Source organism: Rhinoraja longicauda, chromosome 33 (genome assembly GCF_053455715.1).
Source record: "Rhinoraja longicauda isolate Sanriku21f chromosome 33, sRhiLon1.1, whole genome shotgun sequence".
Taxonomy (NCBI): Eukaryota; Metazoa; Chordata; class Chondrichthyes; order Rajiformes; family Arhynchobatidae; genus Rhinoraja; species Rhinoraja longicauda.
Window position 1 is genome coordinate 14,388,110 of NC_135985.1, and position 17,665 is coordinate 14,405,774.

General features: G+C 43.5%; 1 protein-coding gene across 5 annotated transcripts; it reads right to left on the bottom strand.

Annotated features, from left to right (window-relative positions):
• Positions 1-3,299: 3,299 nt before the first annotated feature.
• Positions 3,300-17,185, bottom strand: bloc1s6 (biogenesis of lysosomal organelles complex-1, subunit 6, pallidin). 5 transcript variants are annotated; one of them, XM_078427287.1, is made up of 6 exons: positions 17,154-17,185; positions 16,423-16,515; positions 13,794-13,938; positions 9,406-9,493; positions 8,065-8,151; positions 3,300-6,391 (listed from the first exon to the last, which is right to left on the bottom strand). In XM_078427287.1, exons 2-6 carry the CDS (start codon positions 16,475-16,477, stop codon positions 6,272-6,274), a joined length of 495 nt encoding a protein of 164 aa, XP_078283413.1. In that variant the 5' UTR covers positions 16,478-16,515; positions 17,154-17,185; the 3' UTR covers positions 3,300-6,271. The 5 variants fall into 5 exon arrangements, with proteins under 5 accessions (XP_078283413.1, XP_078283415.1, XP_078283411.1 ...); XM_078427289.1 differs by having other exon boundaries at positions 17,166-17,184; XM_078427285.1 differs by lacking the exon at positions 17,154-17,185 and adding an exon at positions 16,943-17,125.
• Between the last annotated feature and the right edge of the window lie 480 nt (positions 17,186-17,665).

The following is a 17,665-nucleotide window of genomic DNA, read 5'->3' on the forward strand; positions in this document are numbered from 1 at the left end:
AGCTTAGTGCCAAATATAATGAATAACTCATGATTTCACTGTTGGGGAGGATAGCTAGTTTTAAAATGTAGCTGACCATTATTTGTCGATTAGGAAAGATACACAGATGAAATAAGTGCATGCTGCGAGAAACCAGTATCCTGAACAGTGCCAGGACCATGTAGTATCAGCTGACTACAGAGTCCATGGTGGCCGTGAGACCTGTTTTATTGGTGTTTTAATAAGTGTGTTATTTTAAACTTTATATTCTTGAAGTATTCTTTCGTCACCATTGATTCAAACCCTGAAAACTTGCTTGCACCATTACACTATCCTGGACAATGCAGCCCAAAATATTTAACCCAAAATATTTATCCACTCACCAAAAGTACACTGTAGTATGTGTCAACTGCAAAATACACCATAATTGCGCGCCCAGGCATCACTGATGGGCAATTCCCGAATACACTCTACCCCCAACAAGAATTTCAGGAGAACCAGTACCTGTAGCACACCATGCTGACTGGGAAATATACTGCCTATCCTTCATTCTGGCTGAGTCTAATTCTTGAACTCCCTCTACTTTCAGCATTGTGGGGACAACTTGGCCAGATGGACAGCAATAATTTAAGATGGAGACACCTTCTTCTACACAACAATTTTGGATGGGCTACCTGCCTAGGTACAAAATTGGCCTCATGGAAGAAAGCAGTGTAGTGATGGAAGGCTGTTTTTCAGACTGGAGGCCTGTGACTAGTGGTGCACCTTAGGGGTTGGTGCTGGGCCTATTGCTGTTTGTGGTTTATGTTAATGATTTAGATGGGATGGTGCAAGGCATGATTAGTAAGTTGCGTCTGACTCCTATGTAGGTGGTATAGTAAACAGTGATGAGGGTTATCAAAAATTAAACTAGAATCTTGATCTCTCAGCAAGTGAGCTGAAGAATGGCTAATGGAGTTCGATGTAGATAAGTGTGGGGTGTTGCATTTTGGGAAAACCTTAAGCCAGGGCAGGACGTTCACAATGAGTGGTATGATCCTGGGGAGCATTGTAGAGCTGAGGGATCTAGGACAGATGCTCAGGCTTTTCATATATTGGCCTTCATCAGTCCAGGTATTGAGTGTAGAAGTTGGAACGTTCTATTACAGCTGTACAAGATGTTGGTGAGGCCACATGTGGAGTACAGGAAGAATATGGAAAGAGTGCAGAGATTTACAAGGAAGTTGCTAGGATCTGAGGGCCTGAGCTATAGGGAGATTGGACAAGCTAGGACTTTATTCCTTGGAGCACAGAAGCCTAAAGGGCCTGTCCCACTTAGGCAATTTTTTAGGCGACTGTCAAAGTCGTAGCAGATCGCCAAAATTTTCTTTTACCCTACGACAATGCCGAGTCAGGTCGATATAAGTTACTTTTTTTGTGAAACTAGCACCTGGCTAAGAGATTACACCGTCTTCGGAAACATCGCAAAATTCCCACACTGAAATCACTGACAAGTCTGTAATTACTTGAGAGTTTTGAAATATAACATCTTGCCCGGGTTACTTGAAAACCAGGCTTCACAGTAACAAGGCATAAACTGGATTGACTTCCAGTTTACTAATAGCAGTATTAAGAAATTTAATTTTAAACGTGGTTAAATGGATTTTTGTGCGAGTGTGGGCATTCTATGAAAATGTACGAGAGATGCATATCTGGTTTCTGGGTTGCATATCAGGGTTGGGAGCCTATTTTAAAAGTAATCGCTGATGGCCATAAACATAGCGAAATTCCCACGCTTACCTGACCGTCAAACTGTCGCCTCCAATCTACCTGTCAAATGTCCTGACGGTAAATAAATTGGTTAAACACAAGTATTTTATGGTATCTTCAAATGACTTTACTTAATTCAATATTACGTGTTTCTAAATGCATCTGCGACAACCTAGCAAACCTGGGGACAGCATGCGACAGCGCCCGCAATAAGCAACGATACCTGGCGATAAGCCAGCTGTCGCCGAGAAATTTCAATCCGGTTAATTTCTCAGCGACGTGCCGAGATCCACTACGATTCTTTGAAGACTCCTCACAATCATCCCCGCGACACCCTGGCGAACAGTCGGCGACAGCCTAGTCACCGGCAGTCTCCTTAAAATCGCCTATGTGGGACAAGCCCTTAAGGGTTGATCTTATAGAATGTCTAAAATGATGAGGGGAATTGATTAGGTGAATGCACAATCTTTCCCCCTGAGTTGGGGTATCAAGAAACAGAGGACATAGGTTTAAGGTGAGAGAGGAAAGATTTAATAGGAATCTGAGGGGACATCTTTTTCACTCAGAGGGTGGTGAGTATATGGAAAGAGCTGCCGGAGGAGGTAGTTGAGGCACGTACAACACCGTACAAAAAAACACCGGACAGGTACATGGAAAGGAAAGGTTTAGAGGGAGATGGACTAAATGCAGGCAAATGAGACTCATGTACATGGAGCATCTTGGCGGCATGGGCGAGTTGAAGGTCCTGTTTCTGTGCTGTGAGACTAAATGGATGATACGTCAGTTTATTGTGCATCACAGAGTGATTATTAAGTCACCTTGGAACTCAGTACTGTGAATTTCCGTGAATCCGCTCCTCAGGGCATTGCTGGTGCTTGACTGTTGGATGCTATTCTATTAATACATGATTTAATTTTTTTTTTAAACAGTAGAATAACAAATTTCCCAGAGAACTCCGAGGTTTAAAGGGAGCATGTGAAACAAGGTCCAGGTAAGTTTAAAGTCAGGAACTGGGAGTGTGGGAGTGGGCATCTGGTGAACCAGATACCGAACCATCAAGATTTCCTAACAGACCGTGGATGATCAAAGTTTTATTGAATTTGGAAGGGTTCCCTGTGAATGCTGGAGTAAGCCTGTCAACAAAGGGACTAATTACTGCTGGATTGTGGGGAGCGGTGACCAAATCACCCGGCTGTAACACTGGGCGGGATACACAGCTGTAGACACCTCTCACATTCCGTAGTTCATTGTTTCTCCTCTCTCCAGCTGCATTCATTAACCTGTCATTTGGTTAACTCCATCTATGATGTACCTCCATGGCAATCCTGGCCTCACCCTATCGATATTTCCTTTGTCTATCTGCTCCTCCCTCACTCTGGAACTTAAAACACTTGTGTTCTCTCTTCCCCAGTTCTGACGAAGGGGTTCAGACCTGAATCTTTAGTGGGTTCTTTTCCCACAGATGCTTCCTGACTTGCTGAGTATTTCTGGCATTTTTTAAAAGATGAAAACGACAAAAAGGATATTTGCTTTAGAAATAAAAGCTGATTTTTAATGACAAAAACGACAGAATGTAAGAGAGGAGATAATGCTCAAACTACTGCATTAGTTATTCCACAACTACAATGCTGTGCACAGCTCCATTCAGCAGGTATGATGTGTCACCACAAAGTGTGGAGGGGATTAAATGAGTTGATACAAGAAATGCGTAGGAACTGCAGATGCTGCGTTAAACTGAAGATGGACAAAAATGCTGGAGTAACTCGGCGGGACAGGCATCTCTAAAGAGACTTCTACGGACTGAAGGGTCTCGACCCGCAAGGTCATCCATTCCTTCTCTCCAGAGATGTTGCTTGTCCTGCTGAGTTACTCCAGCATTTTGTGTCTATCTTGTTAAGAGAAGAGTCAGACTGGAGAATTATAATTATGAAGACAGACTATAAAGTTCTTTCGTTTGGAATGAGAAAGACTGAGTGAGGATTTTTTTTGAGCTGTATAAGTTTATCTCAGGCCAAAACTCGGTGAACTCACCAGAAAGAGCAGAACAGAAATTAGGAGCAAAAATTTGTTATGAAGTCTTTTTCAGGCAATAGGAAGCTTGTGGTTGTCTGGGGTAATGGGTACATGTGCTCCACACAAAGTGATCACCCAACTTACATTTGGTCTCTTCAATGGAGTGAACACTGAATACGGTATTTTAGATTGGAAGTGCAAGAGAATCGGTTTTATCTGAAAAAAAACTGCTTGGGTTCTTGGATGATGGGAAGGGATGAGGTAAAAGAACAAGTCCATGGGAAGGTGCCATAATTCAGGGAGTGAAAGGTAGGGACAGAAGAGAAGACCAGGGAATTGTGAAAGCACCAATCCCTTCAAAATACTGAAATGAGAGTAGAAGGTATGCGTTTGGTGCTTTTTTGCAGTGGACAGAAATTGCAAAGGATGATCCAATGAATGCAGAGGTTGGGGGAAGGGAATGTGGAAGGTGAGGAACAGGGATCTCTGGGCCAGAGGAGAGCGGTGAGTAAAGGAGTGGGAGGTGGATGACATTTGGTCAAATACTTCGTCCATAAGGGTAGAGGGGAAGCCATAGTTCAGGAAGGGTTAGAGGTGAATTGACAGAAATGTTTAACAAATAAAATTGGGCGAGGAATTTTCTGGCTCTCTTCTTTTGCTGCCTCAAAGAGAAATAAGCTCATTTGCATGGGTGAAAATTTGAAGGATGCAGGGCTGAAGGTTGAGAATTGGGGGTGGGGATAGGGATTCTGTAATCATTAATTGCTTGGCTGACATGGAAGCAAATGGGCTGAATGGACCCCTGTTGTGCCATAGTTTTAAATGCTTTCACAAATGAAGATGGTCAATATTTTCAGCAGATGCAATGAAGTAGACCCCTCGACCCTGACCTTGCCCAATCAAACCCTGCTGTATCCCTGGCCCTGTCCTCATCAACGTTGCAGTGGGATGGGAGACTATGCAGGGGGAAGTCCTGGGAATCGGCAATCTCTGTGCAGACTGGACGAGGAGAGTCCAAAAAGAGAGAAAGGACGGGGACATTTGCCGATGGGATGGCTGAACTCTAATTGTTTCCCCAGGAGGGGCTGGGGAGGTAAGGGCAGTTCAGCCTGGGAATGACTAGGAGCACGGCCTGAGCTGCCAACGGGGATACCAGTGTTGTGTGGATTAACTGCAGCCAGGCAGTGGAATGGGATAAACAGAACAGCCATTTCTGAATAAATCCAAAATCATCAGATCCAATGAGCCTGTCAGTGGGAGAAGACGGTCCCATCAATAAAATCAGAAAACACTGGAAATATTTATGTATAATTTATGTTTCTGTGTTTTGTCCGAGTCTATGTACCTGTGATGCTGCTGCAGGCAAGATTTTCATTGTACCTGTAATCACCAGACTTCTCCATTGGACAATAAACTTGACCTCACACCACAACTGCTTAGAAGTGGCAGAGGGAGAGAAGCCTGCAGTGGAATTAAATATTTACAACTTCTTTAAAACATTTTATTAACAGTTGAAGTAACTTCCCTATTGTACTAAAATCTACTCAATTGCATTGGATTATCCAACTGGTTCAGTTGGTTAAAACTGCCAACAATTGGAACCAAAACCTGAACATGAAACAAGCTAAGAACATTACAATTTATTAGTTAGGAGACAGACGTGACAATGAGCAGGGAGCATAAAGCAGTGTGAATCTTTCAGTTGGCAACACAGAGTCCAAAGTGATACTTTTGCATCCGTTCTCCCTGACACTGAAAGGTTGCCTTCCTCATATCGACAAGCATCTCATACCTGTGCTCACAAACCTGCGTTATAACTAATCGCCAAGTACATTATTTAAATTTGGAACTGTGCTTCATGATGGGGCAAAATCTCCAAACCAAACCCCACCGCTTACTCCCAATGTTTAATTACTGTTTTAAATATTTTCATCCAGCTTGGGATTCTGCAAGGCCCAATCAATATCCTGGAAGATGGTGATGATGATGATGCAGCAGCCTTCTTCACCATCTTACAACTTAGAACAAACATAATATAACAAATTTAGTCTGGCTTTCCTGGACTATACGTCCTATTTTGACCGTCACAAGCAATGGTCTACTGCAGAGTCAGGGGAGTGAGTGTTCACAGAATTCCAGTCAAACAGTATCTTATGAACGTTTGTTTCAAGGGATAGACTTCACAACAAATGAACCTGGAAGAATTCCTAAGCAATGTTCTGTTTCAGGGCAACGCTAGCCATGCAATGCCAGTACAAGACCTCACTCCTACAGTGGGACCTGGATTTCGAGCCCTGGTTAAAACATTGTAGCATGCCACACCTGGCAGCTCCGGTGAAAATCTCCTATAGACCCACATTCTTAAAAAGTGCATTTCAATTTACGATAGTTTGTATTGAGTTAATCACACGGGATAAACCAAAGGTTAGTATTCATAGCACTCTGCTCCGAACCATCACGGATTGTGATGTCTTCCAACGGCAGAGATTCCACCGTCCGTGTTCAATCTTGCAGCTGTGACACTGGCTGCTTAGGAGAGCTTGGCAGGCTTGGCAATCAGCTGCCGCTCACGCTCAAGTTCCTTCTCCCGCCGCTGCTCATGTTCCAGTTCGTCCTTCCGTCTCTGCTGTTGAAGTTTTAAAGCTCGTTTCTGCAAACAGGAGAAACCACACAAAACCTGAACCCATCCATCAAGTCCCAGAAGACGATTCCCCATGGACGGGGAGACGGAGCCGACATGAGAAGACAGAATCAAACACAGCAGAAAGCTCCAAAACACAAATTAAAGGCTGCAGAGACACTCTGCTTGGGCAACACAGAGAGAGCTGGATGCAAAATGAAGCCATTCATAAATCAAATAAGAACCGAGAAGGTGTAAAAGTTAATAAAATGCAGCAAATTGATCAATAATAGATGACATAATAGAGGCCAAAGTTCATAATATTTCAGAATACGCCTTGTGGAGAAGAAGAAAGATTCTAACCAACTGAGGGGGAAGCATCACCTGTGATAACTGGAACTCACCAACTGTGCTCAGTCAGTTACTTCCAAGAATTTGGAATAGAAAAAGTAGCAACCAGTAACCTTTCCATTCGATCTTGCATCTGGCCACCAGTTTTTAGCCACCCAAACTTTTCTGCTCCTTCACAGCTTTTAGCTTCTGATCATTTAAAACCTTCCCAGCACTGAGCACCCCACTGGCTGCAGTGGCTCACCACCACCTCTTGAAGGCAGGTAGGGATGGCAATAAAAGCCAGTGTTGTCAGCAACAACCACAACATGCAAGAGTAAAAAAAACAACAAAAGTACCAAATGATGGAAGGAATGAGCAACAAGCTTATGTCAATGGAAATAAAACAAGGCTTAAAATGTCTCAAATCATTTACAAGAACTCAGTGCATGGAGTTACCATGGATCAGCAAAGAGCTCAGCGAATGCCAAGGACAGGGGCTGCCTGAGAGATTAGCTTCCCCCACAACCTCCAGGTCTAAAACTGGGAAATCACTCGTCATTACAAGTGTTCTTCATCAAGACCTGGCACCAAGTTTACCCTGACACTATCAACAGAAAATCTCCCTTCAGAGTTGCTGGGATGCCTAGTGCCAGCAGAATGTGAACAACAGTGAGCTCAAAAATCTAAGTAATTGGCCAAAGACACCCAATGTGGAGGACTCTCAGAACAGACTTCGTTAGCACGCATACAACATGCTGAACAGTGTCCTCCCGAGCTGAAAATTTCAAACTATGAAAAGTAAAATCCTGCAGATCTCGAAAGTATTAAATAGAACACAAACTGCAGGAACCATTCAGCAAGTGAGGCAGCAAGAAAAACAGAATTAATGGTTCAGACTCGACGACAGGTCACCGAAGTGCAACGAAGACCATCAATCTAAACCATTAGCTCTGTTTCTCTGCCTTCGCAGTTGTCTTTCCAACGTTTCTACTCCCATTGTGCCTCCCGCAAGGAAGCAAAACACTGAGGAATACGAACTGTGTTCGGTTGCTGCAAGCGTCACAATGACAACCAACTGAAACGTGACTGGGGACAAGTAATGGAATATAGCAACCGTGCCAGTGAAGATTCCATACTCAGCCCAGCATCTGGGTTGAAAACCAATACGCTGGAGTGGAAGCTCTCAAATCTTCAGCCCATTCCAGCTCAGCAATGGGAATCACTGCAGGCAATAATTTTGAACAGTAAACTACAGATGATGCAGAGAAAGCAAAGTTATGCAAATGGGTTAGGATTCAGAATGATGCACATAGGGTACAGATTTGTCAGAGATGGCTCAGATACCCTAGAGAGAGTCACGGGGTCCATACCTTTAGTCTTGATGTCTTTTCATGCAATGTGACCATTTCCCTGCGAATGTTCACCAGTTTATCATGGTAACATTTGGCCTCTGTGAACTGCAGGAAAATAGTTTAATTTATTGTCACGTGTACCGAAGTAGTGAACAGATGACATAATCACTGAAAAACATATCCCTTGAACATTGTTAGCCACAGGCTGAGTTAAAAATGTGTACAAGTAAAATAAGCCCCCCCCCCCCCCACAGCCAGGTGGAACTCTGATGCAGCTCTGGAGAGTCGGCAGATGATTAGTGGGATAACAATGTGAACAGGTGATCAATGGTCGACAAGGACTCGGAGGGTTGAAGAACCTGTTTCCATGCTGTATCTTTTTCTGCGAACAACAGCCAATGTCTCACCCGTTCACCACATTTCAAAATTTATCAGTAACTGACCTAACTACTGATGCAAGGTAAAACCACTAAAATATACAGATGGTAACCTATTTTGCAGCAGGTTAATGAGATAGTACAGACAGGCTCTGCCTTATCGATTACCATGAAAACAAAAGTAACAACTAGCAGTGGGATTAAAAAACTGTTCTCAACTGTCGTTCATCAATACCACGGCTATTCTTTACTTCAATATCACTTTCCTACACTATCTCCACAGATTTCTGGATATTAAGGGAATAAATTGTTATCCTTTTTGAATAAACTCAATAACAGCCTCTGTTGTATTGAATTGCAAAGATTCACCACCTCCCAAGTGGAGAACTTTCTCCTTATCTCAGTCCAATGTTGTCTCTCTGCCACTCCGAGCTGTGACCCCGATCCTGAACTCTTCTGCTGTAGAAATATTCCCTCTTGCATCTAGCCCATAGAGTCCTGAAAGAAGTTTAAATTTCAAAGAAATCATCTCAGATTCCTCCAAACAGAACATAAACCGAGTCTATTCAAATTTTCCTCACATGACAATCTCGCTTTCCCTGGAACTGGTCTAGTGAACTTTCACCACATTCCCATCATGGCAAATCAATGCCTTTTTAAAAAAAAATTGTTCAAATGGCATACAGTCTTTAATTATCAAATGTTACAAGAGTCACATTTGTTTGACCTGATTACATGCCACAATCAGAAGCTCCCTGGATTTCAGGAACAAGCCACAGCACTGTTACTAAAATCAAAGTTGCCCCTGCCCACGATCATGTAAATTAGTAGCCTGCCTCCTAAAAATCAGCCCCCGCCCCACCAAAGAGCTGGCAGCAGCACTTGGAGATGAAAGGCCTTTCCTTTGCTGAGAGAATGCAATTCTGAAGCCATTTCAAACCTTGTGCTGCCCTTCATCAACCTTCATTAAAATTGTACTTACTAGTGCATTAATATCCAGCACCAAATGACACTCGCGGAATTTGGCGATCTGTTGCTCCAGGGTGTCCAATAATACCACCTGATTCTGTCTAGAATAAATAAAATAGAGAGCCGTTTAAAAAATGACCTAGTTCATCACTATTCTCAGCTCCATTTCATACAACATGCATCAATTTCCACTGAGAAGCTTTATTCCTCCTAGGATTTTCGGAGAAACAGACTGGAACACTGACACTCAGCTACAGCAAGGCTCAACATCACAGCAAGTCATTCACAATCACCAACATATAGTCAGATACACCTGCCTTCCCCTCCATGCTCCTCCATGACACATACTCTACCCCCAAATTACCTTAGCTATGACCCTCTTGCAGTCTGTCCCAGATTTCAAGAACTGTTAAGATTTTCTCTGCAGTGAGTCTGCTTCCCGTTATTCCAATTGCTAATTTCAAACATCATACTTTATTTCTAATCTTTTATAGTATTTGCAGGTTTACACCACACCATAACTCAGTCACATTACATCCTTGCAATTCCCTTATTCTTCACTTTAACGTCTCATGGTTGAGTTTGGTGCACCTTTGAGCTGACTATATAAAGTCCCCTGACACTTTCATTATACTTACAATCTTCCGATTTACATATTTGCCAGAAGGACATTGGTTCTGTGTAGAAATAGTGAAGGTGGCAAATTAAACATAATGCAGGCAATGCAAAGCTTGGTAGGCAGGGCAGGAAAGCAATCCCTTTTAAAAGCTGAGAAACTGTAAACATCGGAATAGAGGGATCTGGGTGCTGGTGAACATTCAGGTCCAGTAACAGGGAGAATGAATGACGAACATTCTCTGCCACAGGGGAGTGGAGTTCAAAAGTGAGAAGTCTTCTAAGATTGTATAGGGTTTTGGTGAGCACCGTGTGGTTTTCATCTCTGCACCCGAGGAAAGATGTACATGTATTGTAATCAGAGTCGTGGAGAATCCCTGGGAGGCTGCAGTTGGTGAAGCGCATGAACGAAAATGCCTGAAGTATTCAGACTTAGCAGCCGAGGCAAAACAACGCAGCTGGCGTGCCCATGTGCTCCCTGTAGAGGTTGGTTATAGAGGGTTTGTAGCCATGTCAACAACCAGACTCCTGAAGGGAATGGGAGTCCGAGGACAGGCCTTCCAGCAAGCCGTCAGGTCGCTGTCAGAGGCTGCCGAGCGAAGCAGCAACTGGCTGTGGCTGAAGAGGAAAGACTCCAACTGGGCTGCAAAATGACCAGCAACAGGGTTAAAAATGGTGGGGAGCGCACCTGGGACGCCAGGTATCGCTGTTGAGCCCTCTGGAGGTGTTGTGGGCCTATCAACGAAACACCAAGGAAGGAGGGTGCCCACCTGATGACCCCAATGAAGTCTTTACCCCTACCCCCACTCAAGAGATTAAGGAGGTGCCGATTACAGTAGGGATTGTAATACCAAGTCCTACAAGCTCAACTGTGATACAGAGACTGTATTCTGAAAGACTGACAAGTTTGGCCAATGGTCAGGGGAGTTAAGAAGGTTAAGAACTGACCAAGTTGCAAAAGATTCTGAGAGGGATCTACTTGTATTGGTACAGGTTTATTGTTGTTACGTTTACCATGATACAGTGACAAGCTTTGATTGCATGATATCCCGTTAAATCAAATCATACACGAGTACAACAGTTTGTGCAAAGAGAAAAACACCAGAGTGCAGATTTAGTGTTGCAGAATTGTAGCGTTAGTTACAGAGAAAAAAAATCCAACGTCCACAATGAGCTTGGAAGATTGGGACTAAACCCTAGTTTATGAGCAGATCATTCAGTATTCTGATAACAGCAAGGAAGAAGCTTTTGCTGAATCTGGTAGTATGTGCCATCAAACCTATTGATCTTCTGCCTGATGGGAGAGGGGAACAGAGGGAATAACTGGGGTGAAAATGGCTCTCGATTATGTTGGCTACTTTCCCAAGGCAATACAAGTATATATGGAGTCGAAGGTGGGGAGGCTGGTCGGTGATGGACTGGGCTACTCTCTGCAATTTCTTGTGGTTTTGGGCAGAGCTGTTCCCAAGCCAAGCTATGACACAACCCAATAATATGCTTTCTAGAGTGCATTAGTAAAAGTTGGCTCAAATTGTTGGAGACATGACAAACTTCTTTTGTCTCCTGAGGAAGAAAAGGTGATGCTGTGTTTTTTTGGTCATAGCTTTAATGTGGTTGATCCAGGACAAATTGTTCATGTAATTTACACCTAGGAAGTTGAAGATCTCGACCATTTCCACATCGGCACCATTGATGCTGATATTCTAACTCACTTCCTCAAGGCAAGAACTAGTTCCTTATCGATATTCAGGAGAAGTCTCTGCATCATCAAGCTGGGGAGCACTAAAGATTGGGGTCAGGGTAAGACTATTTTGGACCGAGATGAGAGGTTTCTTTATGCAGAGTATCTGGGGTACCTGAGCATAATTAAAACACCAAGAGAAAAAGAGGACGTGGACCCAATGGTTCCCACAAACAAATGCTGCTTCTTCTTAAGCTCCTGTCTGTGTGTAGCTGAGGTAAATGCAGAAGCCAACAGGGTTAGATTAGCTTTTGCCAAAGGCAGGCAAGAAGGCAAGTTGTAAAGTGGACACATGGAGACGGAAAGGGACATAGATAGGCATTTAATATAGCAAAGTGTGTATTTGTCCATATTAGCAGGAAGGAAAGCAGAATATGTACATGATGTGAGGCTGAAAGGGTCAGAGGGAGTTGGATGTTCTTGAGTATGATTTACAAAAGTTTAGTGTACATATTGATGCTAATCAGGAAGGTTAACAAATTTATTATTTTTTGAGGGCAATTGAATACAAAAATTAGGGGGTATATTAATCTTATACAAGACATTGGTGAGATTGTATGTGGCGTACTGCATATACATTGCCGTTCTTTTTTAAGGAAGGACACAAATGCATTGGAAGTTGTTCAGAAGTTTACTAGATGGATAGCAAGAATTGACAATTAATCTGAAGAGTAACGGTTGAACTGGCTAGGCTGCAGCTTGGAAGAGTGAGAGTAGTCTTGATTGAAACATACAAGATCCTGAGGGGGGGTCTCAACAGGATGGATTTGGAAAGTATGTTTCCTTTCGTAAAAGTATCTAGAATCAGGGGGTCACAATTTTAAAAGGGGATCAACCATTTTAAGATGTAGCAATATTGTTTTCCTCGGCTGGGTGATCTTTGGAGCACTCGCCTTCAAAGGATGAGGGAAGGGCAGTATGGACATCACATTTCCTCATCTTATATTCCATTTTCCAGATATTTCCCCAAACACTACACCCATCTATCTTTGAACGTTTTTAAGGCAGAGCTAGACAAACATAAGAGAACCATAAATGGACAGAAACAGTGGTGAAGTTACAGAACAATCAGCTGTGACCTTATTAAATGGTGGGGCAGGCTCAAGGGCCTGGGCCTACTTCTGCATCTAACTTGTATGTTTGTAACTTGCAGAGGTTCAACACAATTGAAAGGGGGATGACTTATTTTCGGGATATCTCCAGATTCTGAAAGGTGGAGGACTATAAAGCCAAAAGGCCACTGAAAGCAATGTCATAATTTTTCCTTGGTACTTTTATCCATTTGTGGAGCCTGCATACTTCAATCTGGAATTATCTTTATGGAAAAAGCATTTGATGTAATTTTTATACCGATTTAGGCAAAAATCAATTAGTCATACAACTTTATTCAGTTCTCATTATAGTTGATACTGCTAAGTCAGCATTTATTGCTCATCTGCAAAATTGTACAGGAAACTGACAAACTACTGTCTTGAACCACTGTTACGCCGTATAGGGACATTTCCTCCACAGTGCGGTACTCAATGTGCTTTGGTCATTATCTGGTAGTTCACCTTGTTTAATTCTCCTTTTGTTTTGCCATAATGGGTTAGTGCAGCAGAACACTTGCCGGGCCAGGTCAGAGTGCACACGAGAAACATGTCAGGGCAGGTCCAAACCCCAGAGAGGCAGGTTCCCTTCCCGAAACAATACTTGTGAAACGTATGTGATCACAAATAGAGACTAGGTGTGGATTATTTATTTCAATCAATTTAAAATTCCCAGTAACCACAGTAAGAGCTGGCTCAGGGCTGGAATCTTAAGGCCTCTGGATCACTGGTCCAGTGATTTAACCACCTTGTTTCTGTTCCCATCTATCTAAATATTGATCAGATCAAAGAGAATGAGAACTAATGGCACAGAACAGCTGCAGTAAAGCAGAATATTTCAATTTGCCACCAGATTATCTCTTGGCTTATTCCTCATAAAAAGTACACTTGCTTAGCAAACAGCAAAACAATCAATAATGAATCAATACCCAAGCATAAATACTTTCGTAGACATACGTCAGTTCCTGCAGGGCATTTTTCAATTGCTTTAGGTCGGGGAGGTAGTGAGATATTAATCCTTCTGTCAGCTTTTCCACTGTCTCCTGATTCACACACGATAACTCGCCAGAGCTCTCAAACTCTGTAATGCTTTTGCTGAGACCTGTGACACATGAAGGAGCAGAGTGGGAAATTATTAGCATCATGCAATCCCCACCCATCTTACAATTCAAGCAACAAACAAATTTGTCAGCACAAGCACTTTCATGTTCAAAATTAAAATTTATTTCTCTTGGGGTAATTATTAAGCGCAAAGCAGTGTGTGCACAGCAGCATTTGCACTGTTGCCTGGTTACGTAGAGCTGGATTAAGGCACCAAAGACTTCCTTGGTAAATTTACTGAAGACACAGAAGTGGGAAAGCAAATTGCGAGAAGGCAAGGAGCCTATGAAGAGATTAAAAAGGGGAAATGCATGGGCAAATATCTGGTAAACGGAAACTCAATGTGGGAAAATGTGAAATTGTCCATTTTGGCAGGGAAATTAAAACCAAGTATAAATAGCAAGAGGCTGCAGCTTTAAGATGTAGAGGGACTGGGATGCTCACGCGCCTGTTCCTCAGACACATATGTTGCACAGCAAGTAATTCAGAAAGCGTGCACCACGGACTCTGGAAAGAGCTTCTTCCCCTCTGTTATCAGGCTTCTGAATGGTCCTGCATGACCCAGAGTACTGTCCAATACATCCCTATCCCATTGTGGACATTGGATTTTGTTTCTGAAACTGATGCACTGCAATGCTGAGAACTATATTCTGTATTCTATATCTTCCCCTTTGCTCTACCTATTGTAGTCGAGTTTGACATGATTGTATTTATGTATAGTATTATCTGATCTGATTGGATAGCATGCAAAACAAAGCTTTTCACTGTACCTTGGTACATGTGAGAATAATAAACCATAATAAAGTCATAAGAATGTGTTTACCTCATACCAGTCTAGATTAAATTCCATCTGTCACTGCTCCACCCAATCTTTCAACTGATTTATGCCTGTGGTATTCTTAAACAAGCTTCTTCGCAACCTATAATTTCACCAATTGCCATATGGAGATTTGCCAGAAGCCTTACTGAAATCCACATGAACCATACCTACTACACTTTCTTCATCAATTGTCTTAGCTACCTCTTCAAAGAAAATCTCAGGCCTGCAAGTACTAGTTCCTTGAAAGTGGTGTCACAGGTACTGTACATAGGATGGCCTAGGCGACTTTCAGAACATTGGCCATTGGTCAGGATATTGAACATGGAAGTTGGGTTGTTGTGTTGCAGTTGTACAAGATGTTGGTAAGACTACATTTGAAATGTTTCACTTTTGGTCACCCTACTACTAGATGAATGCTGTTAAACTGGAATAGTGCAGAGAAGATTTACAAGAATGTTGCCAGGACCTGAAGGCCCAAGTTGTAGGAAGAGGTTGGGAAGGATAGAACTGTATTCCTTGGAGTGCATAAGGCTGAGGGGTGATATTGTAGAAGTGTATAAAAACATGATTGGAACAGATAGAGTGAATGCAGTTTTTTTTACCCAGAGTAGGGGAATCAAGAATCTGGGGACATAGGTTTAAGGTGAGAGGGGAAAGATTTATTAGGAATCTGAGACACCTCTTTCACAAATGGAATGAGCTGCCAGAGGAGGCAGTTAAGACAGGTACTGTAACAACATTTTTAGAGACATTTAGATACACTAATAGGAAAGGTGTAGAGAGATATGGGCCAAATGCAGGCAGATGGGACTATCTTAGATGGAGCATCTTGGTCAGCATGGACAAGTTGGGCCAAAGGGCCCATTTCCTTGCTGTGTGACTCTATGATACCTGGCCCATGGATTTCTATACCCAACGATTCAAGAAGTTACCAACCCACTTAAATATTATCTATGACTCTGCTTCCCCCACTGTCTCCCGCAGTATATTCCAGGTACTCGCCACTTTTTGGGTGAAAAAGTTGCCCCCTGGAAATCAGCATCTGGAGTTTGTTGTTTCAACATCCTGGTGAAACTCCTCTGCCCACTCTCCAGCACCACCACATCCTTCCTATTGTAAGATGACTAGAAGTGCCTGTAGTAATCTATCTGACTAATATAAAAGTTGGAGAACAACCTCTCTGCTGTTGTACTCAATGCCCCAACTAAAGGCAGCTGATATCCCATAGGCATTTTCAAACACATTATTTACTTGTACTGCCACCTTTCTGAATCTTTCGCCTAGTCTACTTTTGGACGGCCCTTTGTTCCCAATACCCTAGCATTCGTGGAGCATGTCTATCCTCATGAGTACTCCCAAAATATATGATCTCACATCTGTTCCATCTGCCATTTCTCAGACTAGCACGTCGACATGACCATGTAGTCCCGACTACCCCTCACGTTATCAACATCAATCTTTGTGTCATTAATGAATTTACTGATGGTGCTCTTACGGACATTACACGCAGCAAGGGTATCAAGCACCGGTTCCTATGGGACACCGTTCGTCACAGAACCCCCTCCTATCTTGTCCCCCGCACTGTGGACACGAGATATCCTCCTGCCACCACAATGGCTGACAAGATGCAAAATTCTCCCGCAGAGTCACAGCAATTCCTCCTACCTGCGGTGGTCTGGGGCCAAGCGGAGGCGCCCTGAGCAGAGTCGCCAGGCTCCATGGTTTACCGGCCGCGCCGGGCCTCACACGGGCGGCCTCCTGTTGGTGTAATGGGAAAAGGTCAAGGCGGTAACCGACCATAGGTAATCAGGCCGGTCCGTGGCCCACCTCGCCCACTCCCCGGCCCGGACCCCACACCGTCCACCCCTCGCCCAGCGCCAGCCCGGACCCACCCGCATAAATACATATAATCCGTGTAAGTACAAAAAAAAACACAAGCCGCTTGCCCGCGCCTGAAATTACACCACAACAACCAACAGTATGCAGGAGGAGTCGGGATGTGTTCCGGGAAAGACCGAGGCTGCGCTTCAGGCCCTGGTTCCGCCTCCAGCGGAGCTCGGCTCGCCGAGAGAACCCCCCTCCGTCCCACAGCCCCGACCCTCGGCCCCTCTCCACCAGAGTCCCAGTCATCGGATCTGTCCAATTCTACTCGCGTCCTTTTCTCCGCTACCACTTATTTATTTACTGTAGGTTGCTCATTTTTTGCTTTCCATAAATTCCAAGGTGTTTTCTCGATTCTGCCAGTGATAACGATGCAAATGCCCCTCCCATTCACTTATTTCTTTTATAATTTCTGAGTGTATCTGGAACCCTCGTCATCTTTCCCAAATTTCGTTTTACATAGTTACAGAAATGAGTGTAATATGCATAAATAAGGATATGCAAATGCTGATTACAAAAAACTACACCAAGTGCTGGTACTCCTGCGGGTCAAGCAGCATCTCTGGAGAACATGGGTAGGTTGAGTGATGTATCAAGTCGAGGTAGATTATTTTTAAATCAAAAAATACTTTATTCCAGTAATAAATATGTACAAAACATCTTCTTTTCAACAACTCCATCCGACATTCCCAGAGGTTATACATTCAATGCAGATATTCATTGCCAAATTTACACAGAATCCCTTATTTGGAGGGGCGTCTCCACCACACCCAGCCCCCCATATCCAGCAGCGGAAGGACCCTAGACTGTGGTCCATCCCCACAGAGCCTTGGCGTTGGCTGCACCAAGCTTCAGTGCGTCCCTCAGCACATACTCCTGCAGTCTGCAGTGGGCCAGTCGGCAACATTCCCGACGGACAGCTCGCTCCGCTGGGAGGTCAACAAAGCTCGGGCAGACCAAAGAGAGTCTTTCACCGAGTTGATGACCTTCCAGCAGCACTTGATGTCAGTCTCTGAATGCGTCTCTG